The 25,795-nt window shown below is 54.6% G+C and overlaps 3 protein-coding genes, 5 non-coding genes and 1 pseudogene across 13 annotated transcripts; 1 reads left to right on the top strand and 8 right to left on the bottom strand.

Moving 5' to 3' along the window:
* Positions 1 to 6,120: 6,120 nt before the first annotated feature.
* RPS11 (ribosomal protein S11) lies at positions 6,121 to 8,366 on the bottom strand. 2 transcript variants are annotated; one of them, XM_036012554.1, is made up of 6 exons: positions 8,234 to 8,366; positions 7,529 to 7,660; positions 7,266 to 7,341; positions 6,953 to 7,082; positions 6,368 to 6,510; positions 6,121 to 6,230 (listed from the first exon to the last, which is right to left on the bottom strand). In XM_036012554.1, exons 1-5 carry the CDS (start codon positions 8,246 to 8,248, stop codon positions 6,387 to 6,389), a joined length of 477 nt encoding a protein of 158 aa, XP_035868447.1. In that variant the 5' UTR covers positions 8,249 to 8,366; the 3' UTR covers positions 6,121 to 6,230; positions 6,368 to 6,386. The 2 variants fall into 2 exon arrangements, with proteins under 2 accessions (XP_035868447.1, XP_028385334.1); XM_028529533.2 differs by having other exon boundaries at positions 6,125 to 6,510.
* LOC114511781 lies at positions 7,140 to 7,187 on the bottom strand. The gene has a single exon (XR_003685747.1). It is a non-coding gene; the product is annotated as a small nucleolar RNA SNORD35 (small nucleolar RNA).
* Positions 8,367 to 12,174: 3,808 nt separating the features above from the next.
* Positions 12,175 to 15,643, bottom strand: RPL13A (ribosomal protein L13a). Its single transcript, XM_028530267.2, has 8 exons — positions 15,547 to 15,643; positions 14,187 to 14,259; positions 13,703 to 13,768; positions 13,417 to 13,518; positions 13,140 to 13,225; positions 12,900 to 12,959; positions 12,463 to 12,585; positions 12,175 to 12,290 (listed from the first exon to the last, which is right to left on the bottom strand). The coding sequence occupies exons 1-8, from the start codon at positions 15,559 to 15,561 to the stop codon at positions 12,204 to 12,206; spliced, it is 612 nt and encodes a 203-aa protein (XP_028386068.1). The 5' UTR covers positions 15,562 to 15,643; the 3' UTR covers positions 12,175 to 12,203.
* LOC114511780 lies at positions 12,745 to 12,831 on the bottom strand. The gene has a single exon (XR_003685746.1). It is a non-coding gene; the product is annotated as a small nucleolar RNA SNORD35 (small nucleolar RNA).
* Positions 13,029 to 13,098, bottom strand: LOC114511779. Its single transcript, XR_003685745.1, has one exon. It is a non-coding gene; the product is annotated as a small nucleolar RNA SNORD34 (small nucleolar RNA).
* On the bottom strand, positions 13,295 to 13,379 carry LOC114511777. The gene has a single exon (XR_003685743.1). It is a non-coding gene; the product is annotated as a small nucleolar RNA Z195/SNORD33/SNORD32 family (small nucleolar RNA).
* Positions 14,056 to 14,139, bottom strand: LOC114511778. The gene has a single exon (XR_003685744.1). It is a non-coding gene; the product is annotated as a small nucleolar RNA Z195/SNORD33/SNORD32 family (small nucleolar RNA).
* Positions 15,644 to 16,223: 580 nt separating the features above from the next.
* FLT3LG (fms related receptor tyrosine kinase 3 ligand) lies at positions 16,224 to 25,091 on the bottom strand. 5 transcript variants are annotated; one of them, XM_036012551.1, is made up of 9 exons: positions 24,743 to 25,091; positions 24,103 to 24,236; positions 23,433 to 23,499; positions 22,627 to 22,737; positions 22,401 to 22,454; positions 22,108 to 22,251; positions 21,350 to 21,488; positions 19,168 to 19,346; positions 16,224 to 16,450 (listed from the first exon to the last, which is right to left on the bottom strand). In XM_036012551.1, the coding sequence occupies exons 3-9, from the start codon at positions 23,463 to 23,465 to the stop codon at positions 16,268 to 16,270; spliced, it is 843 nt and encodes a 280-aa protein (XP_035868444.1). In that variant the 5' UTR covers positions 23,466 to 23,499; positions 24,103 to 24,236; positions 24,743 to 25,091; the 3' UTR covers positions 16,224 to 16,267. The 5 variants fall into 5 exon arrangements, with proteins under 5 accessions (XP_035868444.1, XP_028385711.2, XP_028385710.1 ...); XM_028529910.2 differs by lacking the exons at positions 24,103 to 24,236; positions 24,743 to 25,091 and adding an exon at positions 23,802 to 23,975 and having other exon boundaries at positions 21,350 to 21,434; XM_028529909.2 differs by lacking the exons at positions 24,103 to 24,236; positions 24,743 to 25,091 and adding an exon at positions 23,802 to 23,967.
* LOC114511797 lies at positions 20,251 to 20,373 on the top strand (annotated as a pseudogene).
* Positions 25,092 to 25,795: the final 704 nt, after the last annotated feature.

Here is a 25,795-nt window from a genome sequence, read left to right as displayed (position 1 = left end):
ACGGTCCAGTGGCCTGAGAGTCTGTGTCCAGCACCCTAAACTAAGTGGCTTTTTCTTTTAAGATTTTATTTATAGCCCTGGCTGGTGTAGCTCAATGGATTGAGTGTTGGACTGGGAACCAAAGGATCACAGGTTCACTTCCCAGTCAGGGCACATGCCTGGGTTGTGGGCCAGGTCCCCAGTAGGGAGCATGCAAGAGGCAACCAAACACTAATGTTTTTCTCCCTCTCTTTCTCCTTCCCTTCCCCTCTCTCTAAAAAATTAAATAAACTGTGTTTTGGGTGGGTGGGTTGGAATGGGAGTAAAAGGCAGAAAACTGTACTTGAACAATGATTAAAATAAAAAAAAAGATTAAAAAGGGATTTAATTTATTTATTTCTAGAGAGAGGGGAAAGGAGGGAGGAAGACAGGGAGGGAAACATCAATGTGTGGTTGCCTCTCACGTGCCCCCTACTGGGGACCTGGCCCACAACCCAAGCCTGTGCCCTGACTGGGAATCGAACTGGCGACCCTTTGGTTCTCAGGCTGACATTCAATCCACTGAGCCACACCAGCCAGGGCTAAAGTGACTTAAAACAATACAGATATATTATTGTTACCAGACAGGGAACCTGGCTCTGAGCTGTTCTGCCTTGGGCCAGCCGGCAGTGTGTGGGTTCTTGTCTTTGGTGGGAAAGATTTCATAACATCAGTTAAGGTGAATCTGAGGGTGCTTTATTAAAGTTGGGGACAGTGAAGCAGGGAAGGGCTTAGCACAGAAGAAACAACAGGAGAGCCTACTGTTGTGGGGCTGCCTTAGCTCACTGGGAAGTCAGAGAAAAGGGGCCTTGGGAGCAGGTTCAGAGGATTAACCTGGGTCGAGTCGCTACTGCCCACTGCTCCCCTGGTTGGAAGCCTTGTGGGGACCCTCAGCGTTTAGGAGATGCTGCCTGAGGGGGAAGGAGGGGGGAGGGATTGGCATGAGCTGCTCCCCAGGGAGCGAGCCTGCACGCTGGGTCCTTTGTCTTGAGTTTTTCTCTCTCTCTTGCAGGTGAAATCTCAGGGGAGGTCTCAGGGGAGGGTTCAGTAGAACATTCATCAGCTTTCCAGGAGTGCTCTTTCATTTCAGGGTCCTGGTCTCCACTGATTGGTCAGCGCGAGGGCAGGGGGTTCTTGTCACCGCAGTAGGTCCTGGCTCAGCCTGTCTGGTTTTGCTGCTTTTCTGGGCCTGGAGCTGAGATACAGCTGAGGTTTAGATGTTATCTCCAGGGAGGGGAGCTTCTGCATCTAGTTGTAAATTGCTCAGCCAGTGTGTTCAGCTCTCTGTCTCTGTTTCCCTACCCAGCACCAAGGAATTTTCCTAGCTTCTTACTGCCCTGCCTCCTTATCTTCCAGTTCTGGAGACCAGAAGTCTGAAATGGTCCACAGGGCTGGTTCCATCCAGCAGCTCCAGGGGAGAATCCTCTGGGCGTTTCCAGGTGGGTGAGACCACCTGCTCCATGGCTGGTGGCAGCCTCCCTCCACCTTCAACACTGGGATCTTTTCTCCTCTCCACCCGCACCCCCCTCCTGCCCCACCCCCGTCCTTATCTCTCTCTCTGACTCCTCCTCCCACCTTCCTCTTATAAGGACTCTTGTGATGATGTAAGAGTCTCACAAGACTCTTAATCTCACCTGGATCCAGGGGATTATCTTCTGAACTCAAGGTCCTGATCTTGATCCCATCAGCAAAATCCCTCCTATCACATGTCTCATATTCGCAGGTTTCAGGGGATTAGGGCAGAGACATCTCTGGGGGACCCTTATCCAGCCGACTGCAGTCCTGGAGGATGCCTTTCCATGCCCCATTCTCGTCTTCTCTCTCTCCAGTTAGAATGGCTTCAGGGTTTTGCCCGAAATCTGAAATGTTCCCCATAACTTCCCTCCTTCCTGCTATTAAAAAGAAAGGAAAGGAAAGGAAAGGAGAGGAAAGGAAAGGAAAGGAGAGGAAAAGAGAGGAAAGGAAAGGAAAGGAAAGGGAAGGAAAGGAAAGGAAAGGAAAGGGAAGGGAAGGAAAGGAAAGGAAAGGAAAGGAAAAAGAAAAAGGCCCCAGCTGGTGTGGCTCTGTGGATTGACCACCAGCCTGGGAACCAAGGGGTCGCCAGTTCGTTTCCTAGTCAGGGCACATGGCTGGGTTGCACCAGGTCCCTGGCTGGGGGCATGGGAGAGGCAACTGCACATTGATATTTCTCTCATTCTCTGTCTCCCTCCTTTCCCCTCTCTCTAGAGAAATATAAATGAAATCTTAAAAAAGAAAAAAGCAGCTTTCAGGATCCCTCAGTGCCCACTGGGAGGCCCTTCTAGGAATGCCCTGGTGTCCTGCTGTGTCTTCAGGGGCCATTTATACATTCAATGGCTGTTTCCCGTGGTATCCTCAGGGTCCTGCGCTAATGATCTCTGGTCTATGCCCAACAGATCCTCTGGGATCCTGTCACCATGTCCCAACGGGCCAATAGAAAGCAATAGAAAGCGCATGGCAGGACTGGTTACTCATCTGCTGGGCCCCGTGTGAAACGAGCACCTGAGGCCCCTTGTTCCAATTCCTAGACAATTCAAGCAGAGCGTTAAACCAAACCGCACAGCTGCTCAGGGGCCCCTGGGGTGGTGGACCATAAATGGCCCCAGGCAGATCTGAGTTGCACTCCCCAGTCGCCCGCTTGATGTCTGTCTACCCCTCCCCTCTGCACCTATGCTGTAGCGCCCCCTACTGATGCCTAAGCGGCAATCACATCTGAATGCAAAATCAAATCCTGCCTCTTCCAGGCAGGCGTCTCTGAGGCTTGATTTCTTTAGCTATGAAAGGGCGGTAATTGTGCCTACCTCAGGAGGGAAGCTTCAGCAAGTCAAAGGTTTGACACAGTGCAGAACAATAGCACCTGTTCCCCTAAACTACCCCCCCAACCCCAGGTTTCTGTTAAGATCCCAGGGTCGCACCAGATTGGTCGTCAGTTCTGAGACCCCAGACCTGGGATCTGTCCCCCTCACTCTTGCGTCCCAGCGGCCAGCACAGTAAACAGTAGTAGAATGAACGAAGGCAGCAAGGAAGGTCCTTGGCCAGTTTCATACACCCCTAAAATTCTTCTAGCATGGCATCGGGGTCCTGTTAGAACGTGGCAGCTTGATCTGTACCAACCCGTGAGACAATCTGCAGATCTCTGGTTATAACAGGAGATAAACCTGGGACCTACTACAACGTGGGACGCCAAAGTTTTCGGCGCGATGGGCTCTGGGAAGCACCGAAGTGCACACACAGAAGCTGCTTTGATTCAGCATGCCCAGCCACCCACAGCCCTCGGGACCCGTTACATGAAGTGGGGGCGCCTGCTCCCCTTCAGTCTGCACAGCTGGGTCCGGCTCTCCCCAGACTCCAAGGGGCTGCCACAGGGTCGGCCAGTCTGGCTGAGGCAGAACTTCTCCCATGGCCCTCTAAGACAGGGCCAGGCACCTCCCCCCCGTTAAGACACCCCCAACTCTCCCTGTGATCACAGCCCAGGCCTGGTGCCTGCTGCCCTCCTACACCCAGGGCGCCCTACGAAACTGTTTGAGCTGTTTTCCCTGTTGCTGGGGCCTCCTGTAAGAGGCGTGCAACAGAACATTCCAGAAGCATGCCAAAGTAGACTCAAGATCCCATGACCTACTGCCAGGGCTTCCAATAACATGCCCAAGATTCCACAGCGCTGGGTGCCTCTTGGGGCCGCCTGCCTGAGGAGCAGAGGCGCTGGGGACCTGCTGTACCGGGGACCACCGGAGCCTCCTCTGAGAAGGCTCAGGTCTAGGGTGTGATTACTTCCCTACCACGAGCAGAGCCAGTTCAGCCCCACTCTCACACGTGAGCACAGTTCCTCCAGGGGTGGGGGGCGAGCAGGGTGGCAAGAACCCATTTTACAGAGGAGGCCACTGAGGAGCTATGGTTGGAGGTGGGGCTCACCTGCCCAATGTCACACAGCTCAAGAGTGGCAGGGCCAGACTTCAGCACAGAGCCTGGGCGGGCGGTCTCACTGTTCACGGCCACAGGTTCCTGCCCCTTGTCACTGCTTCTGCTTACTGCGTGTTCTCTCAAGCTAATTCAGTGAGATCGTGGGGATTTACCCTCCAAATTCCTTCATTCACTCAAGTGCACGTGTGGGGAGCGCCTACCGCTCCTCCCAGGGATGCACGGCCCTGCCTGCCCTCTTGGCGCTGGCATCCCGGGGCTCCACAGGCCGAGATCACTGTGCACCGTTGTGCAGCAGTCATACAATAAATCCACAAATATGCCATAAATGGGTCTTACCTGTCCTTGGAGATAAAGCAGGGAAGGGGGATTGGGAGGGTCAGAGGAATCGCCAAATGGAGAAGTTAGTGAGCGTCAGAGACTGAGGAGGAAGGAAGGGAGGGGGCCAATGGAGCCTGGGTAGGGTGCTCAGGTGCGGGGTGCATCTGGTGCCTGGGCTCGGAGGGGCAGGTCTGGGGGCAGAGGGAGGCAGGGGGACAGGCACAGAGGGAGAGAGGGAAGGAAGAAGAGAGCCTCTGGGCAGAGGGCAGAGGGCAGAAGCACCCGGGTTGTGATCTCGGTGTTGGGCTCGTCTGTCGCTGTCCCCGGGCTGTTGCAGGTACAGTCACCCCCTCCACTGGAGAGAACTGTCGGGACCCAGAGGTCTCTTTGCAACCCACCTAGCCCACCAGAGGTGCGCCCAGGGCACAGGAGGCGCCCACCCCACCCACGACTGGGTAGCCTGACCCGATGCTGTGCCCCGGAGACGCCCCAACGACTGCTGGAAGGAGACCGGGGAGCTGGGCTGTTGTTTTTGTAAACAGGGCGCCCCACCCCGAACGGAAGCACCTGCAGTGGGTGGGGGGCTCGGGGCAGCCTAGGCTCCCTCAAGGTCCCAGGCCCCCTCCCGCAGGGTCTCTAGCCCTCGAGCCCGGGCGGGGCGCGCTTTGCAGGCTGAAATCCGGGCGGTGCCCCCCCCTGACCTGTCCCTGCCCCTTCCTGCCCTCTTTGATGTGGCCCCACTTCCTCTGGCAGGAACCCCCGCCCTCTCAGGGTAAAAAGGAGCTGCCGGGCTGATCCCGAGGTGGCTCCCCTCTCCTCAGGGCCCTGTCTCCCAACCCTTGTACTAGTGGTGTGCCGCAGTCCCTGGTACAGGCATGGGGGGCAGGGACCTGGGGACCCCAGCAGCACCAGGCCCCGAGGGAGCGAAGCCAGCCGGGAGACTCCAGCACGCCCCTCCGTCTTCAAGTCTGCACCTCTGCTTGGGTGAGGGTCTCCCTTTGCATGCAAAAGTCCCTGGCCTGTCTTCTGCTGTCTTTGTCTCCTGTTTCTGATCTGAGTCTACCCCCATCTGTGGTCTCTGACCCTGTTCTGTGTCCAGCTACACCTGATCTGGGCATGACATCCAAGGTCCCTGCCCCTTTTCCTGCTTAGTTTTTGCTTCTAACAGGTTGCCTCCTGCTGTTATCGACAACCAAGCCCTCCCATTTGCACTGTGGGGCCACCTGTCCCTAAACCTGCCTGCCCCTGTCCCCGCTGCCCCACCTCCTCACCGAGGTCCCTGCCTGGTCAGTCCCTCTCCATCGGTCCCACCTCCAAGGACTCCCGACCCACTTCCGAGCAGCCCACAACTCTGTGCCTCATCCTGGCCTCTTCGTACAACTTCCTCTCAAGGACAGCTTCCTCACTTGCACTTTTGGGCAAAGGAAATTTCCAGACCTTGAGACCTGGAGCTCATGCATTCACCAGGAGTCCCAGCAAATAACTTGCCCCCTCAGATGAGGCTGCAAATGGGCACGGTGGTCACTTGGGGAAGGGACTCACTTGGGCAGGGAGCCCTGCTTTGCTTCTGTACCCCACTCCCCAATTTCCTGACAGGGGAGAAAGACAGGTGAGGATGACGTCAAGGCCCTCTTAGCTCAGAGCCAGGCAGCTGTGACCTGAAGCCCCCCAAACAACCCCCCACCCAGAGTGTGGCTGCTCCTTCCTCCCTCTCCCCAATGAGGCCAGAAAGGGCCTGAGAACCCAGGGGCCTCCGCCCTCACTCACTTCCTCCCCAGAGACTGGAGGGTTGGGGGGTGGGGGAAGACAGGAGCTCAATGCCAGGTAAATGACAGGGACCAAAATAGAGACCGAGGTGCAGCATCTTTAATACAGGTTGTCTTCGCCCACAGACCCCAGAGGGCAAGAGGCAGGTTTGAACCCATTCCCATCCTTCTGACGCAGAGAGTAAACAAACAAACAAACAAACAACCCCAAATGATCTTTCTTATCAACCTAACTCAACTCCCAGAGACGACACCTCTCCCTGGTAAGGTCACAGACAGAAGAGAAACCCGGCCTGTGACTGAGAAAATAAGTTTATTTCGTTTGGGGGTGCAGGCAGGTCCCTGGTCTCAGAACTTCTGGAACTGCTTCTTGGTGCCTGCGGCCTTGGTGACCTTGAGCACGTTGAAGCGCACAGTCTTGCTCAGGGGCCGGCACTCACCCACTGTGACGATGTCGCCGATCTGGACGTCTCTGTGGGCGGGGGCAGCATCAGTGGTGTGCCAGGGGAGGGGGGACACTGGAGGCTGCCCTGAGCAGCCCCCAGGGGAGCAACTCCTATGTGGTCACCAGGCCAAGGCACCAACCAAGCTCCCGAGTCCAGTTCTGGCTGTGCCCTTGTTGGCAAGCGCCAGCTCTGTGCAAGGCACTGGGCTCGGTGTGGGATAGCAGACGCCCTGACCCTTCCAGGGACCTCTTCGGGGCAGATATCTAAGTGCCACCTCCAGTTTACAGAGAACTGGAGGCTCCCAAGGCTCGCTCACACCAGCCTCCCCGTCCCCCAGTTACCCAGGGTGTCCCTGTCCCTGTAAGTACCCATGCCAGGTCCCAACTCACTCAGACTTGATGCAGCTGGCCCCCTCCCCTGTGGCTGAACAGGAGGCTGGCCTGGGCTGCCAGGACCCGCTGTGCTCACCTGAAGCAGGGCGACAGGTGCACTGACATGTTCTTGTGGCGCTTCTCGAAGCGGTTGTATTTTCGGATGTAGTGGAGGTAGTCTCGGCGGATGACTATGGTCCTCTGCATCTTCATCTTGGTCACAACACCTTGTGGGAGGGGACAGATCGTAGGTCAGGCTCCCTGGGAAAGGGAGCCACCAGCAGCCCAGGGCACGCATCGGAAGACCATCGTGAAAACAGACATCACCTGCCAGGGCTCCAGGAAGCAGGAGTCTTGAGTGTCCCCAGCCCCAGAAAGCAGAACCCAGGCCCCCAGGCAGCCCCACTTACCAGACAAGATGCGCCCTCGGATGGAGACATTACCAGTAAAGGGGCATTTCTTGTCAATGTAGGTGCCCTCAATGGCCTAAAAGGAAAAGAAGAGAAATAAGGCTCAAACAGGTAGTTCCTGAAAAGAGGGGGGTGTCCCCCAGAGAAAAACTACAATTCCCAGCAGCCCTTGGAGCAGACACTCTGATGTGGGCAGGGCTAGAAGAGCTTGGACACACGTGCAGAGGCAAGAGTCTCCTTTTTTCTTCTGAGGATCCCCGTACCTCCTTGGGCGTCTTGAAGCCCAGACCGATGTTCTTGTAGTATCGCGGTAGTTTCTCTTTGCCAGTTTCTCCAAGCAGGACCCTCTTCTTATTTTGAAAGATGGTGGGCTGCTTTTGGTAGGCACGCTCGGTCTGCAGGGACGAGGAAACTGGTGAGCCTGGAGCAGGCGGCCGCCGGGTTTGGAAAGCTTCCCAGAAACCCCCAGGTCCCATCGTCTGCAACGCTGGCCTCCGAGACCCACTGCCCCAGAATTACCTCCCAAAACGCTCTTACTTCTAACTTACCCCCAATTCAACTCACCTCCAATTCAAATTCAATGCTAAGTCTCAGGTTATTTCAATATTTACGCTCTAAAACACTTCCCATCGCCTGGACAGTTCACTCCTTACAGCTCAGAGACACAGAACCATCGCTCAAACACCCAACACATCTTTCAGCAAGGATTATTCCCCAAAACACAAACACATCCACCCAGGATTCACTTTTTACATAATATATACGACTTCCGAGTGCGGAGACTCCAGGATTTAAGAAGCACTAATCTAGATAACGCAGACACGCGCCGTCTGCCCGAATTCACCCCCGGGAAATCGAGAGCGCCTGAAATTAACCCCCAAACTGGGGCGCGGGGTCCCGTTCTCCAGGACACGCCCCCGAAGCCTGGAAAAGGCCCGGCCATCACGGTGCGGGGCCTCTGCTTATACCTGAATATCCGCCATCTTCGCGGCCGCCTGAAAAAAAGGAAGCCGCGGTAGCGTCCGGGTTTCCTTATCGACTGCGCAGGGGCTAGAGAGGAAGTGACGAAACAGGATAGACGGGACAGCACAATTAGGGGCGGTGCCTTGGGCACAATTCTGGCCTACGGAGGGCTCTAACCAAGCACGTGATTGGCAAACTGCACGGACGCTTCCATGATGGCAGAAGACAGAGGGGCGGGAAGCGGTGAGTATTGTCTCGCGATAGTCCAGACATCGATGCGCTGGGCATGCTAGTTCACCCTAGGGAGTCGCAGCCGGCATTCAGCCCTCTACGTTATCGCGAGAGTTAGAGGGAGGCGGTCCTGTTTCTACGGGCCGTAACGTCACGTGGGCATTGAGGACCGCGTGGCGGTGTCCGTACAGATTTCAGACGGGGTGCGGTAGCTGCCATCTTTCTGCGGGGTGCGAGACTGTGAAATCTTAGGGCCCCTCGCCGCGTCGCCGCCATCTTTCTGAGGGGCGGGGCCTGCCCAGGAGCTTTTTGAATGAAGTTCAGTGAAAGTTGTTTTGTCTGTGCCATTTTATCCCCAGACAATGGAGTAGTGGAAACAAACAAACAAACAAGCAAAAAAACCCTTCTGCTGGTTCTCAGTCTGTAACCGCGGGGCGAAATAGAACTTTCAGCTATAATGTAAATGTCTGCTCCTATTCTGAGCAACACCGTAGCCGCTGAGAACCTGTATTTTTAACTTTAGTTTTATTAGATTTAAAATTTCGTAGCCTCACGGAGCTAACGTCTACCAGGTCGGGTAGTGCAGAGTATATGAAATATAAATGCTACAAACTAAGTTATTTGAAAGTTTAATTAAGGTTCTTCTACACTTCATAGCTTTGTGAATTTTGAGTAATACATTTTTTATTGTGGTGTTTCCGTTTTTGTGGAGAGGATAGCATTAACGGGGCTTTTCACGTCTTTTTAAAGAATCTTCTGTATTAGCTTTGTATGGATTTTTTTGAAGAAAAAAGTAATTTCTGGAATTTTTGAACGACTTGGAAAGGATTTATGATATTAGATTTTTTAAAAAGATTTTATTTATTTATTTTTAGAGAGGGAAGGGAGGGAGAGAGAGAGAGAGAGAGAGAGAGAGAGAGAGAGAGAGAGAGAGAGAGAGAGAGAAAGAAATCAATGTGCGGTTGCTGGGGGTTCTGGCCTGCAACCCAGGAATGTACCCTGGCTGGGAATCGAACCTGGGACACTTTGGTTCCCAGCCCGCGCTCAATCCACTGAGCTACACCAGCCAGGGCGATATTAGATTTTTTTTAAAGTCGGGACCACAGTTGTTGTCTACAATGTATGCCAACCTATGACAAAAAAAGAAAGCCTGGAAGAAAACATTTACTTCAGTGGTTCACATATCCAGGAGGGGGGATTAGGTGTGATTTCCTTTCTGGGTTGGTTTTTTTTTTTAAGATTTTATTTATTTATTTTTAGAGAGGGAAGGGAGAGAGAGAGACAGAGAGAGAGAGAAACATCAATGTGCCGTTGCTGGGGGTTATGGCCTGCAACCCAGGCATGTACCCTGGCTGGGAATCGAACCTGGGACACTTTGGTTCCCAGCCCGCGCTCCATCCACTGAGCTATGCCAGCCAGGGCTCCTTTCTGGGTTTTAAAATGCTCGATATTTTGCAAATTGTTTGCAAAACAATTGCAAAATTGTTTGCAAATCAGAGCAACTGATAAGATTTCCATGATAAGGGAAAAAATGCTGCTTCAGTTTGAAAGGGTGGGGCAATTAGAGCTGTTTAGGTTCTTCACTTGTTAATCATAGCTCATAGTAGTAAGTAACAGTCTACATTTTCATCAAAGACATTTCTCCTCAGGTCTGTATGTCTCTCCCTTTCCTTCCTGTAGTACACTTTTTTGTTTCATTTGTATTCCATTTTATTTATTTAATGGATGGATTTTTTTTGGGAACTGCATTGTCAATAGCCTTGGTGTCCAATAATAAACTTCAGCCAACTGTGGTTATTACTTTTTTTATTTTTTAGATTTTATTTATTTTCAGAGAAAGAGGGAGGGAGAAAGAGGGAGAGAAACAACAATGTGCAAGAGATACTTGGATCGATTGCTTCTTGCACGACCTGGCTTGCAACCCAGGCATGTGCCCTGACTGGGAATCAAACTGGTGACCTTTTGCTTCGCAGGTCCACACTCAGTCCACTGAGCCACACCAGCCAGGGCATCATTTTTCTTAATGGTGTCTTGCTTTCAAGGTTTTGTTCTTATAAAGCCAGATTTATCATTTTTTTCTATGAAATTTATTTTAATTGTTGTTCAAGTAGTTTTCTTTTACTTCCCTCCCAGCCCCTGATCCCAGATTTATCTTTTTAACGGATCATGCTTTTGTTGGGATTCTTGTGTGCGCTGTTTTAACACACTGTTTTGCCAAATTTCAGAATTCATCCGTATGTGTCTTTAGTCTCAGGAGCCCCAGGAAGGGTGGGAGCGCAGTACCAGGTTGAGAAAACCTCAGCCATCGGCATCTTGGACATTTTGGAAAGGTTAAGCATGATAGAATGGCATGGTGTGGAGGTTATAATTTGCCTGTGAACTACCTCAATTTGCTCCCTGGGGTCTAAGATCGGGCACTTGAATATTGAACTGAGTCAAAAAAGTATTTGTAAATATTGCATGCCAATTCCCAGGGCACTGTGAGTCCAGCTTCTTTTCTGGGACGGATGTGCCTGCCTTTTCCAAAGCAGAGGGCTATGCGGAATTCTGGGTCTTGCACCTATTAGGTGACTGCACCTAACCTCATCAGTGATGTGGGGACAGGCTCTGGTAGACGTGACCAAGAGGACCTGAAGGGATCGCTGCCTGCTGATATTTACCCTTTCCAGGATTTATGCAGGCAGATCTGTCATGCCTGGCTTCTTCTGAGATAAACTATGCGGTTTCATATCCCACCACTAGTGCCTAACTGCCACTTGCAAAACGTTTGCCTTTTTCTTTTAAACCCTCACCTGAGGGTACGTTCATTATTTCAGAGGGGAGAAACATTATCAGTTGCCTCCTGCGGGTGCTCCAGGGATCAAACCGCCAACTTCTGGTGTACTGGAGGACCTGCTGGCGGGCTGGAGCCCCATCCCTTTACACAAAACACAGCCCCCTGTTGTGGCGGAGTAAACAGACCCTCACGGGAGTGGGAATGGCTTAGACCACTGGCAATTGCATACTTCGCAGCTGCCATTAGGGACAGCTATGTCAAATGGGTGACACCAGCCACCACAGGCCACAGTGGCCGTTGAGGAACACACAACCTTCTCAAGGAAACTGGGCAGGTCAATTTCTCCCAAGGTTCACTCCCCCACCCATTCAACTGCTCACCCAGACAGGCTCCAGCTAGACGGTTTGATTAAGCACCCTTTTGTTGCCAAGGGCCTACCTCCACTGCAGACACACACTGAAAGACGCCAGATTTCTTTAAAAATAATTTAATTTATTCACGTGTGATCACAAGGTACAGGAGCGTGCAAGGGCGACGCCTGTGACTCTGAGGCTGCGCATCTCTAAGTGCCCTCGGCCAACACCGAGTTTGTCCAGTTCCCGTGCGCACTCGCACCCTACCAGCTGCAGGGCCTGGGGTCTGACCATGTGGGGAGTTCTGGAGTTTTCCAGCTCATCTTTAACTACTGAGAGGGAGCTAGCTGTTCCAAGAGTCGGTTTCCCAGAACTCCTGTGAATGAGTAGGTCACAGGCAAACTATGCTGCACAGCTTTTAGAGCCACATCTGCTTTTTAAAAGGTGTTTCTTAAACAGCAGTGACTATGGCCCCTTCTGTGCTCCCAGCCTTCTAAGGCCCAGGGTGCCCCAGGCCCTGGAACAGCCCCTGGGGGTACCCCACATCCTAGGGCGGCGATGGAGGAAGGGCAGGCCAGGCCAAGCATGAGGAATCAACAGTCAATTTTATTGGGCTCAGACTAGGAGTCCGTGGGTCTTGAGGACCTCTGTGTATGTGTCAATTTTCTTCTCCAAGTTCTTTTCGGCCTGTTTCCGTAGCCTCTGTGGGGTTAGAAGGACAGATCCTGGTAAGTGGCCCTGCTGGGGGTCCCCACTGTCCCAGGGACACAGACCCATTGCCACCTCCAGGCTGGGCCTTAAGCCAAACCCTCTAGGGGCAAGTAAGACCACTGCCCAGGGGTGTGGTGGCCCTGCACCCCCAGCCCGCCCTCACCATGAGCTGCTTTTTCTTCCGGTAATGGATCTTGGCCTTCTCCTTCCTCTTCTCCTCCAGAGTGGCTGTCACTGCCTGGTACTTCCAGCCGACCTCATGGGCCAGGCGCCCCAGGTAGGCAAACTGGGGGTGGGGGGGGAGAAATGAAGTTGTACAGAACTGAGTGCCTGGGTTGGGGAAAGGGGTTGACGCCCTCCTCTCAAAGGATCCTTGGAATTTAACAACCCCATTTTCCTCACTGAGCTCAAATCAGAAGACACCCCCGCAAGGGGCTCTGTGTTTCTCCTGGCATCAGCCAAGCCATTGGCATTATCGGCAGTGCCCACAGTGGCATCCGCAGACCATCGTGAGAAAAAGCCATCATCTGCCAGTCTTGGGGACTTCAACTTCACCCCCCAGTGGGACCCCCATGTTAGCCCACTATAACCTGGACTCACCTTCCGTGTGGGCTTCAGACGCACCACCTTGAGGGCCGCAGGGACCACCATTCGCTTTTTCTGTTAGAGAAGGAGAGGGGCTTAGGGACCCAGAGTGAAGGGCAGACAGGGGAGAAGGGTGGCTGGGACGGGCGTCTCAGCCAAGGCTGTTCTCACGAGGGTCAAACAATGTAGGTAACCGTGGATCATCACGGACCCCGCCAGTCTCAGGGTGCAGTGGAGGGGTCTGGCCCAGCCTACCTTGTCATAGGGCGGTGGGATCCCATCGAACACCTTGAGGCGGTCCAAGGCAGCCTGGCCTCGCTTGGTCTTGTGGGGCAGCATGCCTGTGTGGAGAGGGGCAGCGACTTCACTCAGAGGGGCTCAGGAAGAACCCCACAAAGACAGGCAGACAGGTGGCCTCAGATGGTAGTGCATGTGGAGTCATCTCACGGTCGGGAAACTCGAACTTGAGTGGGAGAAGTCCTCATCACTGGCCACCCACCACCTCCACCCGCAGTCCCCAGGCCCAGCTTACCTCGCACGGTTCGCCAAAAGATGCGGCTGGGGGCTCGAAAGTGGTAAGGGCCACGAGACGGGTTGGTGTTCATCCGCTTACGGAGGAAGGCCAGGTACTTCACTGAGGAGAGGGGCGAGCATGAGGCTTTGGAGCCTCCAGGCAAACACTAGCCTCTTCCAACACACAGCACACTCCCAGGGCCTACTCCAAGACGCAAGGCAGCACCTCCACACATCTATCTGAACCCAGAGTCTGAGCCCCTCACAGGTCAACCCTCTGGCCCACCTCCCATGCCCCAACTTACGCTTATTTCTGTAGAAGTTGCCAGAAATGTTGATGCCCTCACAGCGCACCACCACCACCTTCCGGCCTAAAAGGGGAGGAAGAAAGTGAGGCAGTCTGGGCAGCACAGCACAGGAAGCCCCCCAAGGGCTCTTCCTACACCTGACTGCCGCCTGCCCACCCACCCAGCTGCTGCCGAGGAAGGGGAAGGGCAAGGAGCTGCCCACAATGCCAAGGGCCCAGCTGGGCAGCTTCTTGCCCCGAGCCACAGAGCAGTAACTGGAAGAGCTGGGTTCACGCTTAAATCAACTATTAGCTCAACAGAAAGAACAAAACTGACCCTAGCCCCCCAACCCCAGGGGAGGGGGTGGCTGGCAGGTCTCAGAGCGGTGCATGGGGTTGATCTCATGGCCTTGAGACTCAAACGAAAGATGGTGATTGTTGCTCATCACTGACCTCCAATTGGAACCCCCGCCTGGGAAGCTGTGGGCAGACGGCAGACTTACCCAGCAGCACCTGCTTGGCCACGATGGCCGCTAGGCGGCCCAGGAGATGGCCTCGGCCATCGAGCACCAGGACCTGTCAAAGACAAGAGGAGTCAGTGTCCCCCAGGGCTTTCCAATCCCCCACCCCAAGCAACCATGGCTTTCTAATCCTTTGTTTCACCTTATTCCCCAGGGTACCTCCTCTAGCCAGGTACCAAACCTCGGAACTAGGACCCAAGGCTCACTTTACAGACAAGGCCAAAAAAGCAAATGGTTGACTCCTGATTTCAATGAAGGGGATAAGGGCTCCTCTCACATCTCGGCTGCGTGAAGGGCATAATTTTTATGCCCAGATTATAGCTTCTTCATCAAGAATAAAATCCCCACTCTTATCGAGTGCTGGTTATATATGCTGTGACTGTTGGGAGGCAGAAAGGTACAGCGTCTAAAGCCAGACTTCCTGACAATGGGACTTGGGGCAAAGCTCTGCAGTTCTCCATGCTTCCAACTTCCTCTCCTCGAAGATGAGGATAACAGTATCCGCCTCAGAAACGTTGTTATCGTCTTAAGTTACAGGACATACAATCCACACTGTGCCAGACACAGTTACTGTGGGGACATGGTCCGATAACCCTACCACTTGGCTTTCCTTCCTCAACGGCAGCCCCACTGCATGAGGTCCACAAAGACCCCCGCCTCCGTCCCGGAGTCTTCCCTCAAATAAACTGATGCCGCCTTCCTTAAAGGCCAACTGCTTAAGGACAAAGGATGTCCCCGGGCTGTGGAGCCTTTTCTCAGTCCTGTACGCCCAGCAGCGACAGGACTTTAAAGCATCCATCAAACCCCAAGCAAAGGATAAAATAATTTGTTCCTGAATGCTGCATAGGCAGAAGCTCTTTCGACCCACTGCTAATTATTTTGTACCCAAACTCCCAGAGAAGAAGGAGAAGCCTGATTACTACTCCAGGAGAGCAGAGCAAAGCTGCTTTGGGCAGGGTGAGAATACCCTCCATTTTGGCCAATCCTTGGCTTCCACGTGCTTCCCCGTCGCTGGAAATACACGGGTCCAATTCAGCCAAGGGCCAGCCCAAACCAAAGCAGACAAGGCCTAGTTTTTAAAATTGTCCTTCCTGGACTGAGAGTCCGCATCGTCGCTTCGCGGGGAAGAACCAAGCCGCCTTTACCCAGCCTTGGGCACAAAGTCACAATTGTCATCTCTTATTTACACGTTACCCAAGTTTCTCAACCCTCGTACTCTTCCTTTTGCTCAACTATCGAGCTGAAGTCCCACAACACACGTAGGAAGGGAAAATGGGGCCAGCCCCGTTCCAGCTTCGAACCCACCCAGTCCCGCACCACGCTGGCCCGCGCAGAACCCCACCTGCCCCTCCGCCATCTTCGGCAGCCGCCTGGGAAAGGAGGAGATCCTGGCGCAGGGTTTCTTATCCCTTGTAGCAGGGGAGGAGGACGGGACGTCACTTGAACCACGTGAACCGCATTCTGTCACTTCATTGGCCAAAGTGTCGTGCGTGTGCGTATCGAGGTCCCACTGGAAGGCGGGTCGTCTTCCGACTGTCCAATCCAGGAATCGTTCCCCCACGGACCGCGGCCGCCATGATTGTGCGGGGCGAGAGGTCACGTGGGCTGGGAGGGGCTCTGCTGCGGCTGGGGTTGTCCGGCCTCGGCCGCCATATTTTGGAGGGACTGTTAATCTCCTTCCTGCAGACTGCGCGACTCGGTGGGGAAGCGCCTAAACCCCCTCGAGCGACAGCAGGCTTTCAGGCACGTGGTGGCCCGCCGGCCGTGTCAGGTGCCTCCTACGGGGTCCCGCAGTGCTACCCGGGTCAGACAGAGCGTGTTTTATCCTGTCCTGAGACTGTGTCCCATGTGCCCTTCTCCATTGAGAAGGTTCTGGGCTGGTTCCGACTCGGGCATCAGCGTTGCCCCGTACTTGTCCCTGGGCCCCCAGAGACCTCGGAAAACAGGTAGTGAACGAAACACTGCATTAACGGGGGACACCGAGACTCCAACCCACCCACAGACAGGCCCGACCAGAACTGGTAGAAAAAGATGATTTATATACAGTTTCCTGGGGACAAGGGCTATGTACAGAGGGCAGCGGGTGGGGCGGGGGCCGGCGCTGGCGGCTGCTGTTCCCTCCATCCTGGGGAGATAGTGGCAGGAGCAGCGCTGCCGAGGAAGGGGCCAGTCTCTAGCTGACTCGCTCCGAGTCCCGGCTCTGTGTCCTCTGGCAGGTGACGCCTCTCTCGGGGCCTCAGTGTCCTCTGTAAAATGGGATGATAGATGTGTCTGTCTCCCTGGGCTGTGGGAGGGGGGACCGTGGGCAGAGGAAGAGGGAAGCAGCAAGTTAAAGGGCCTTCACAGACTTGGTACCCAGGACAAGTCCAAGCCCAGCCAGCCCGCGAGTTAGGATTCCCTGGTCATAAACGTGGTAGGTCTGAGCTCTCCAGCACAGCCTCGATCGCGGCCGCGAGAGACAGCCGAGCCCCCTAGCCATGGCCAGGGCACTCGAGCTTTACATTTTATCTGATTTTAACATCCTAGTGGCTATTGGGAGAGTGGGAAAACAGGTGGCTGGCGACAAGCTGGAAAGAAAACGTCTGGATGTATATTACTTTTCAAGATAAATGTGTCGCCCTGCCGGGTGTTCAGTTGGTGGGAGTGTAATCCCTCACACCAAAAGGTTTTGGGTTCAGCCTGATTTGGGGTGCGTACAGGAGGCAACCGACTGATGTTTCCCTCTCACATCGCTGTTCCTCCCTCTCTGAAGTCAGCAAACGTATTCTCAGGTGAGCATTACAAAAAGAAAGAGGAATTGTAATATTGTTCCGAAACAAGTGCCGACCTGAAGAAATCATTAAATTTAGAAGCTGATTCTCGGTCCAGTTATTGGAAAACTGTGTTTGAAACCACTCGAGCAGGCGAGTCTGCTTTTGCTAACGTGTATGTCATGAAATCTCCGTGCTGATGCGGTATTTGTGATAAAAACATACTGTCTGCATTGAGATGTGCTACGACGGTAGCAGGCGCACTGGACTCTGAACTTGGTATGGAAAAAGGGTGTAAAATATACCGTGAATAGTTTTTAAAGACTTTATTTTTTAGAGAGAGGGGAAGGGAGAGATAGATCAGTGTGTGGTTGCCTCTTGCGCGCCCCCTACCGGGGACCCGGCCAGCAACACAGGTGTGTGCCCAGACTGGGAATGGAACTGACGACCCTCTGGTTCCCAGGCCGGCACTCAATCCACTGAGCCACACCAGCCAGGGCTAATAGTTTTTTTTAAATATTGACTATGCCCTGGCCAGATGGCTTCAGTTGGTTGGGCATCATCCTGTACACCAAATATTTGTGGGTTTGATCCCTGATTGGGGCACACAGGGGAGGCAACCAATTGATGTTTCCCTTTCACATCCATGCTTTTTTTCTCTCTCTTTCCGTAAAATCAATAAACATCCTTATCCTCGGAGGGGATTTTAAAAAGTATATTGATTACATGTGGAAATATTTTGGATACAGAAGGCGAAATAAAATATATTATTTAAGGTAACCTGCCCTGGCCAGTGTGGCTCAGCAGACTGAGCACCAACCTGTGGACCAAAGGGTAGAGGGTTCTATCCCAGTCAGGGTACAGGCCTGGGTTGTGGGCCAGGTCCCCAGTAGGGGGTGTGTGCGGGGCAACCACACATTGATGTTTTTCTCCCTATCTTCCTCCCCTTCTCTCTAAAAGTAAATAAATAAAATCTTCCCCCAAAAAAGTACCTGTTTCTTTTAACTTTTTCTTGAATGTGGCTATTAGAAAATTTAAAGTCACGTGTGGCTGGTGTTCTGTTTCCATTGGACCACGCCGCTCTGGGGGCTTCACGTGTGCTACTTCCCTTCACCTCCGCACAGCTCGTGGTAGACAGACTAGTGTTAGTCCTTCGTACAGGTAAGGAAACCAAGGGAGAAGGAGAAAAGGCCCAGATGCCAGAACCAGGGAGCCCAGAGTCAAACCTCAGTTCTGCCGCTCACGAGCGGTGCGACTTCTGGCAAAATATTTACCTCTCTGTGCCTTGGTTTCAGCCTCAGCGAAATGGTAATAATGATGACACCCGCCTCTCAGTGAAGCGAGTGAATCTGTGGGAAGCCCAGGCACGAGGCCTGTGTGTGTCCCTGAGGCACCGATGTGGAAGCGATTACTGCAAAGTGGTTCCAGTTGGATCCCTCTGGGCCCTTCTGGAACCCAGGGGAGGCTCCCTTCCTGCCTCCCACCTACCTGCCTCCGTCCCCCACACCCGGCCCCAGGTTCTCTCCTCGGGCACACTTGCCCCATGTCTCACAGCTGCCCTGGGCAGGCCGTCCCGGCTTCCTTGCCTGGATTTTCTTGTGGCATTTTTCAAACCCTGACTCATACCGACCCCAGACTGGCCAGAGTCACTGGAACACCCTGAGTGTTTTTCACACCCGGAGGGCTTTGCACAGGTGGTCCCCTCCCCATGCTCCAGGAAGCCACTGTGCCCAGGCTTGCAGGATCCTGCATCCAAATATCTCGCTGGTCCACAGGTCCCCACTGAGTTCACGGACTTTCCCTAATCTCTCTCCTTCCCCAGGTTCCCCACTGTAGACCCAGTCACGGGGCCAGACCCAGGGTGACCTGTGCCACCCCCAAGCCTGTCACTCCCCAGCCCTGTCCCTCCTGACCCCTGATTCTGCCCTTCCCTTTCCTCCATCCCCTGGGCTCAGCCCTCGCCCTCTCTCCCTGGGCCCTCACCCAACCTCCTGTTTGGTCTCCCATCTCTCTCTTCCAGTCTGTCCCCATCATGGCCCCAGAGGGGACTTTCTGCATCTGGAGCTGACCAGCCTCCCAAGCACAAAGTCCAGGGTCCTCACTCTGGGGAAGACTCAGCAATGAGCCAGTGCTCCTGGGGACTAGAGGTGGGGCCACCCACAGCCCCCGGGGGTCAGCCGCCCCTCAGCCCTCCCCAGCCCCTGCTGGCTCACCTGCTCCCCAGGGTAGGGTGTCCTCCACCTTCTCCTTCGCCAGTACAGGCACCAGACAGTGGCCACCAGCAGGAGGGCCAGGGGCAGCAGCAGCAGGAGTAGCAGAGGGGCCTGAGCAGCCGGCAGGTCTGTGGCCTCCAAGGCCTTGGGACTCCTGGAGGGCAGCAGGGTGGAGGAGTCTGCGGGGTGACCGAGGAGAAGGGTCAGGCCGGGCAAAGGCCTCTCCGGTGCCAGCTGTGTGGCCTCGGCTGGGCCACTGGCCTCCCTGTGCCTGTCTCCTGATCCGTGTAGCGGGGGCAATTCTTGTGCCCGAGTCCTAAGGTTGTCACAGAAAGTAAACGAGTGCATATACAGAAAGAGCTAGGGACAGTGTCTGACATACAGACAGGTCACATATTAATGGACGAATGTTATAATGGAACAAATGTTTCTAGTGCTTCTGGGTGGTTTTGTTTATTTCTCTTCTTGCCCTAATAGCCTGTGAGGTGCATGTGGGTGACAGGCTCTGTCTTTTTTTAAAGTTAGACATTTTTTTTTTAATTTTTGATTTTTAGGGAAAGAGGGAGGGAGAGGGGGGGGAGAGAGAGATCAAACCCACAAGCTTGGCAATGGAGACGACACTTTAACCACTTGAGCTACCCGGCCAGGTAAAAGAAAAAAATTTTTTTTTTGCCCTGACTGGTGTGGCTCAACAGACAGAATGCCAGCCTGCAAACCGAAGGGTCACCAATTCCATTCCCAGTCAGGGCACATGCCTGGGTTTTGGGCCAGGCCCCCAGTAGGGGGCGTGCGAGAGGCAACCACACATTGATGTTTCTCTCCTCTTTCTCCCTTTCTTCCCCTCTCTAAAAATAAATAAAATATTTTTAAAAAATGAAATTAAAAAGTAGGAAATATTTAAACAAATGTGGGTGAGAAAGATTGGAAATGCAGGAAGAAATGGAGAAAAATCTACTTGGGATGAGAGTTTTTAAAAAATATCCCTCTCAGAACCTGACAGATCTAGGTGACACACTTGACAAGGACAGAAAGACTCTGAATAACACCATGACAAGGTGGAGAGAATATAAAAACCTCGAATAACTGTCCCCGCTCCTAGGCCCAATTGTAACAGGGAAGTCCAGCAGGACACACAGCAATCTCCCTCTCAGTTTAGGAGGGCCGCCCTGAGTTCAGGGCTGGCTCCTAAAGGCACAAGAGGGCAGCCTTGACTGGTGTGGCTCAGTAGATTGAGCACTGGGCTGTGAACCAAAGGGTTGCTGGTTCGATTCCCAGTCAGGGCTGGGGGGCTGTGTGAGAGGCAACCACAGATTGATGTTTCTCTCCCTCTCTTTCTCCTTCCCTTCCTGTCTCTCTCTAAAATAAATACGGCATATTTTGGACTATAAGACGCATTCCCCCCAAATTTGGGAGGGAAGGGGTGCATCTTATAGTCCGAATGTAGTGTACCTGGCTCGCTGTGGGCGGGGGGTGGCAGCCTATGTTATTTATGTTATTAAATATTTTAACCACATTTTTTGCTTCAAAGTTTTTTTTCCTATTTTCCTCTCAAACCTAGGTGTGTCTTATGGTCCAGTGTGTCTTACAATCCGAAATAATCAGTTAATAAAATATTTTTTAAAAAGTCATGAGGGGCCCTGGCTGGCGTAGCTCAGTGGATTGAATGTGGGCTGCGAACCAAAGCATCGCAGGTTTGATTCCCAGTAAGAGCACATGCCTGGGTTGCAGGCCATGGCCCCCAGCAACTGCACATTGATGTTTCTCTCTCTTCCTCCCTCCCTTCTCTTTCTAAAAATGAATAAATAAAATCTTTAAAAAAATAAAAAGTCATGAGGGGACAATAAAAAATCTTGAATAAGAGTGAATTTACCTTTTTTCTCTTTAAGTTTTAAAAAATGGCTACTAGGAAGTTTACACATAAACATGCCACTCTGCATAGGCTGTGTGTCTGCAGCCTGGGGCTGCTTTAGAGACACAGGCAGGGATCCCTGGCCCTTCTGAGAGATGGGTAAACTGAGGCCCAGAAAGGGACACGAACTTGGGGGAACATGCCCCCAGCCCTGCAGCCCACGGGAGCAGGGTGGGGGGGAGGCAGGGGGTAGGGGCGGTGTCTGAGACACTGTGCAGAGGGGTGCGAGGCTGTGAGGGTGGGAGGGGGGCTGGGTGGGCTGGGAGCCTTTACCCGGCTGACACCGCAGCTCCAGGCAGCCGGAGAAATTCCAGCGGGTGATCCAGGGCTTCAGGGCCACCAGCTGCTCGGAGGTGTCCTGCAGGAGGTGGGAGATGTTGGTCTGGACGTAGCGAAGACAGCTGGGGATGGGCTGGGGGCAGGGGAGGGAGACGTCACCACCGCATCAGTCCTTGCCTCTCCTGAGGCCAAGGGCCTTCCCTGCCCAGCCGCCGACCTGGGTCTCAGAGGGAGAGCTCAGACCACAGCTCCCCCTGGTTGCTAAGGGGAAGCATCCTTAGCAACACCCAGCAACAGGACGGGGGAGGCCCCTCCATGGGGTATTTAAATCCCCTCCTTCTGGTTGCTAGAGGAGAGTAGTTCTTAGCAACACCCTGCAACAAGGCCTGAGGAATAAACTCAGCATCGGTGGCCTGGACCCAGACACAGAGACACACCAAAGACACAGAGATGTGTCATTGCTCAGCACACAGCGGCCGGTGAGTGTACGGCCCCAACTCCACCTCCCTTGAGTTGCTCCGCTCAAAAGCAATCTCCATACAGGAACAAGTATAGAGGACACATGGACAGAAACTAGGGAGGGAGGTGGGGAGGGCTGGGCTAGGATGGGAATAAGACAGAAAACTGTACTTGAACAATTAAAATTAAAAATTAAAAAAATAAAGGCAATCTCCAGTAAGGCCGAGCCTCGTTTCCCATTTCCTAGAAAGGCATCTCACTGCCCTCACTTGCCCCCCAAGTTCAGGGCTGACCTGGAGGGCACATGAGGTGACAAAGTATATCTCGGTATTGACATCCTCCAGCAGCTGTTGCATCTGGGACCCGGCCACTGTCTTGAGCCGTTCCATGCAGCGCTGGGCCAGGACCAGGCGCCAGAAGGCCCCGCAGAGCTTGTCCTGGAGAGAGACAGCCAGAGCCCTGGGTCCCTCCGGCAGAGGGGCTGGGGGTCTGAGGGGGGAGGGGCGGGGGCCTGGTCCCCTGAGGGACGGGGCCTCTCGAGTCCCTTCTTTACTCCCCTCCCCGGCCCCTCCCGTCTGGCACTCACGTCGTGCAGGTTAGCAGCCACAGTGACGGGGTAATCTTCCAGCAGGTAGTCAGACTGCGGGAGAGAACGGGTTCAGGTTGGGCTGAAGGCAGGAGGAAAGAGACCTACGGGGAGCGAGAGACCCAGGGAGCCGCGGACACAGAGAGCAGAGCCGGTGGGAACGCAGATCAGCGACGGAACGGCCGGCTCAGCCCGGCCAGCTGGGAGGGTGGAGCGGGGCGCTCACCAGCTTGTGGATGGTGTCGGCGAAGGTGGAGGAGATGGGGCTGTGGGGGAAGGTGCAGTCTGGGGTCCCGCAGAGGCCGGGGCTCAGCAGCAACAGTAGCAGCAGGGGGGTCTGTGGGGAAGGGGTGCCTCTGTTGGCTCCGCACGGCTACCCGAGGCTCCCCCAGCCGCCAGCCCCTCTTTCCCTCTCTCCTTTCCCTCGGTTCAGGTCGTCATCTCAATCTGGCTCACAGCTGCCCACCTCTGACCTCTAGCCCTGTCTTTCTCTCCGATTCTGCCCCACACAGTCCAGTCCTCAGCCCCCTTTGCCCCCGCCCCCACACCTGGCCCTGTGATCTCCGACCCTGCACTCTCTGCCCTGCATCTTTGCTCTGCCCACCCCTCTGCCCCTCCCTGCTCCTCTCTCCCATTTCTCCTTCCAGCTGGGTCCCCTCTGCCCCATCCATACTCACCTCCCTCTGGTTCTTCTCCCGCCCCAGTCTTCCCCCACCTGTTCATCTCCCCACCTCTGTCTGCCGCTCCAAACCCTGCCCATCTCCCTGCACCCCTGTCCACCTTCCCTGCACCCCTGCCCATCTCCCTGCACCCCGTCCAACTTCCATCTACCCCTGCCCATCTCCCTACACCCCTGTCCACCTTCCCTGCACCCCTGTCCACTTTCCCTCCACCCCTGTCCACTTTCCCTGCACCCCCACCCATCTCCCTCCACCACTATCCACCTTCCCTCCACCTCTCTGCATGTCCCCACCTGTCTGCCCATCAGGACACAGCCCCCTGTCCCCCACCTTGTCCCTCTGGTATACGCACAACTGGGCTCCAGGCTGGTGCCAACACTGTCATCTCCGCCGGAGGCCCCTCATGCCTGTAGCCAGATCTTGGAAGGGACAGAAGAGCAGGTCTCGGTCCCCCACACCCCAGCCCTTTCCTCGCCCGCCCCTTCACCTCCCCGCCCCTCCCTCGGCCCCTTGATGTGGCTAAGTTTCCGCCTCCTTCCCCGTCGGGTTTCCTGCGAGAGCTCCAGTTACAGTGAGAACTCATCTCCCCTTCTAAGAACCCTGACGTCCGATCCCTGGAACCCTCCCCAGGGACCCGACCCCCTCTCCTCCTCCCTCAGCCCCAGGAGGGGCACCCCCGCCCTGCCCCTGGGGGACCCAGAGCCCATGTCTTCTCCCTCACCAGGCTTGCCCAGGCTGGGTGTGGAAGGGGACAGGCCTGGTGACACCAGGAGAGTGAAAGTGAAAGAAAATTTTGGAGGGGGGTATTGAATTGGGGTGGCTCTGTCTGAGGCCAGGGGCGCCACCTGGTGGTGGCAGGTGGCAGCTCATGCCCCAAAGGGTTCTGGCCCAGGGGGCTGAGTTGAGGGAGGGTGCCTGCTCCCAGGAGGGACAGATTGAAGAGTTGGGTCTGGAACCCGGATCCAGCTCCAACTAGAACCGAGGCACAAGGGGGCAGGGAGGAGGTCTCCCTGAGCCTTCACCTTTGCCTCGAACCTCAACTCTCCCCACGCCCCATCTTCTGCATCGAGATGCTGGGGCCCACAGCCTTGGTGAGGGCTCGTGACTCTTGGCCTTGCACCGCCCACCCAGTCCAGTCTGTCAGCAAATTTCTTGGCTGGTTGTCAAAGTGCATCCAGAGTCCATCCAATCACTTGTCCAATCACTTACCACCACCACCACCATCGCCCGGGGGTCTGCCACCGCCACCTCCCACCCGAATATCACTGTGGCCCCCCCCTCCAGGCCTCGGCCCTCACTGCCACCCCCCCTTACCCCCACTTCCGTCAGTTCCCGTGCAGACCTAAATCAGTGCATATTCTCCGTCTGCTTCCTGCCACTCAAGTGAAAGGACCAAGTCCTCACTGTGGCCCACACAGACCTCCCGGTCCCCTCCCAGCCTTGGCCCTCAAGCTCTGCCTGGTGGCCTGGGACAGCACACTCCTGCCCCAGGGCCTTTGCACTCACCGGCAGACCCCTCAGTCTGAATGCCCTCCCCCCAGACATCCACGTGGCTTCTCCCTGTCTCATTCCCCGGCCTTTGCACAAACACACAGGCAAAGCCTTCCTCTGTTATCCCTTTTCGAGTTGCACCCCCACTTTGCTCTTTCCCGCATCACTTACCACCTGACACACCGTGCACTTCACTTATCGTCTGCCTTGGCGGCGGCCCCCACCAGGAGGTCAGCTCCGGGCCGAGGCCGGTGTCTGTTTACCCTGCTGGGCCTCCAGCACCTTCAATTGTACCTGAACCAGAGCACGTGCTCAGTCGATATTTGTTAAATAAGCGTGTGGGTCCTGGCCTCTTTCCTTCTTCATTATTGTATGAAAGAGAAGGCATCTGGTGTTCGTCTCAGTTTCCTGAGAGACAACCACTAAGTCCCTGGGCATTTCCCAGATGAGTGATGGGAGTGTCTTTGTTATTCACAAGGGGCCCCCCTGACCTCACCTGAGCTTTATGTTAACCAGAGGACTGGAGATGGGGGGCGTGGCTGGTCAACCCAGAAAGACTAATCCCAAAGTTAGAGTTGGCACTTGGAGACACAGGATATCGGCATAACTTGCCAACCTCCCACCTCCCACCTGGGGGCAGGGGGGTGGGCGGGGGTGGGGTGAAGCGGGGGAGGGAGAAGATGGAGGGGTGCTGCACATTGATCTCCACCTCCGCCTTTGTGGGCACAGGGCTTTGTCCTCTTCTGTGTCCTGTGTGACGCTCGTCATTAGATTTAGTGCCCGTTTGAATGACCCACAATGATCCTCTCTCAAGATCTTCAACTGCATTTTATCTGCCCAGAGTGTTTTTCCAAATAAGGTCACCCATGCAGGTTCCAGGGGTGAGGATGTGGACATACCCTTTGGGGATCACTATGCAACCCACTGCAGCCCCCCCAAAGCCATTGCCCACCTCTGGGCCTTTGCCCATGCTGTTCCCTCTGCCTGGGATGCTCTCTGCCACGTGTGTGTGACTTTATGAACTTGAGCAAAACCGGTAGCTGCTGGGAAGCCAGATCTCAGAGGCTCCTCGCCACTTTTCTCACCTAATCAGACCCCTGTTGTGCGTCCAGACTCAAGGCCACCACTAGTCGTCAGGGCAATGCCAGTCAAGGCCAGTGACAAGTCACGGCACGCCTGTTAGAACGGCCCCCATGAACATAGCAGACGAGAGACCAGTGCTGG

Source organism: Phyllostomus discolor, chromosome 12, assembly GCF_004126475.2.
Source record: "Phyllostomus discolor isolate MPI-MPIP mPhyDis1 chromosome 12, mPhyDis1.pri.v3, whole genome shotgun sequence".
NCBI classification, from domain to species: domain Eukaryota; kingdom Metazoa; phylum Chordata; class Mammalia; order Chiroptera; family Phyllostomidae; genus Phyllostomus; species Phyllostomus discolor.
The sequence above is the reverse complement of the archived record's forward strand: the minus strand, read 5'-3'. Positions and strand labels throughout refer to the sequence as shown.

Bases quoted from the DNA above. Each gene is read 5' to 3' on its own strand.
- RPS11 (XM_036012554.1), bottom strand. The intron at 7,083-7,265 runs GTAAGTGGGGCT...CCCTCCCACAAG, and splicing joins CCGAGGGCGCATCTTGTCTG to GTGTTGTGACCAAGATGAAG. The intron at 6,511-6,952 runs GTGAGCACAGCG...CCCCGCCCACAG, and splicing joins CACCTGTCGCCCTGCTTCAG to AGACGTCCAGATCGGCGACA.
- RPL13A (XM_028530267.2), bottom strand. The intron at 13,769-14,186 runs GTAAGTCTGCCG...CTCCCCTTTTAG, and splicing joins GGCCAAGCAGGTGCTGCTGG to GCCGGAAGGTGGTGGTGGTG. The intron at 13,519-13,702 runs GTAAGTTGGGGC...CCCTCTCCTCAG, and splicing joins CAACTTCTACAGAAATAAGC to TGAAGTACCTGGCCTTCCTC.
- FLT3LG (XM_036012551.1), bottom strand. From the start codon at position 23,465: ATGACAGTGTTGGCACCAGCCTGGAGCCCAGTT. The intron at 22,738-23,432 runs GTGCGTATACCA...CCTTCCCCACAG, and splicing joins CACCAGCCTGGAGCCCAGTT to ACCCCCCTGCTGCTACTGTT. The intron at 21,489-22,107 runs GTCAGCCCTGAA...CCCTGCCCCCAG, and splicing joins TCACCTCATGTGCCCTCCAG to CCCATCCCCAGCTGTCTTCG.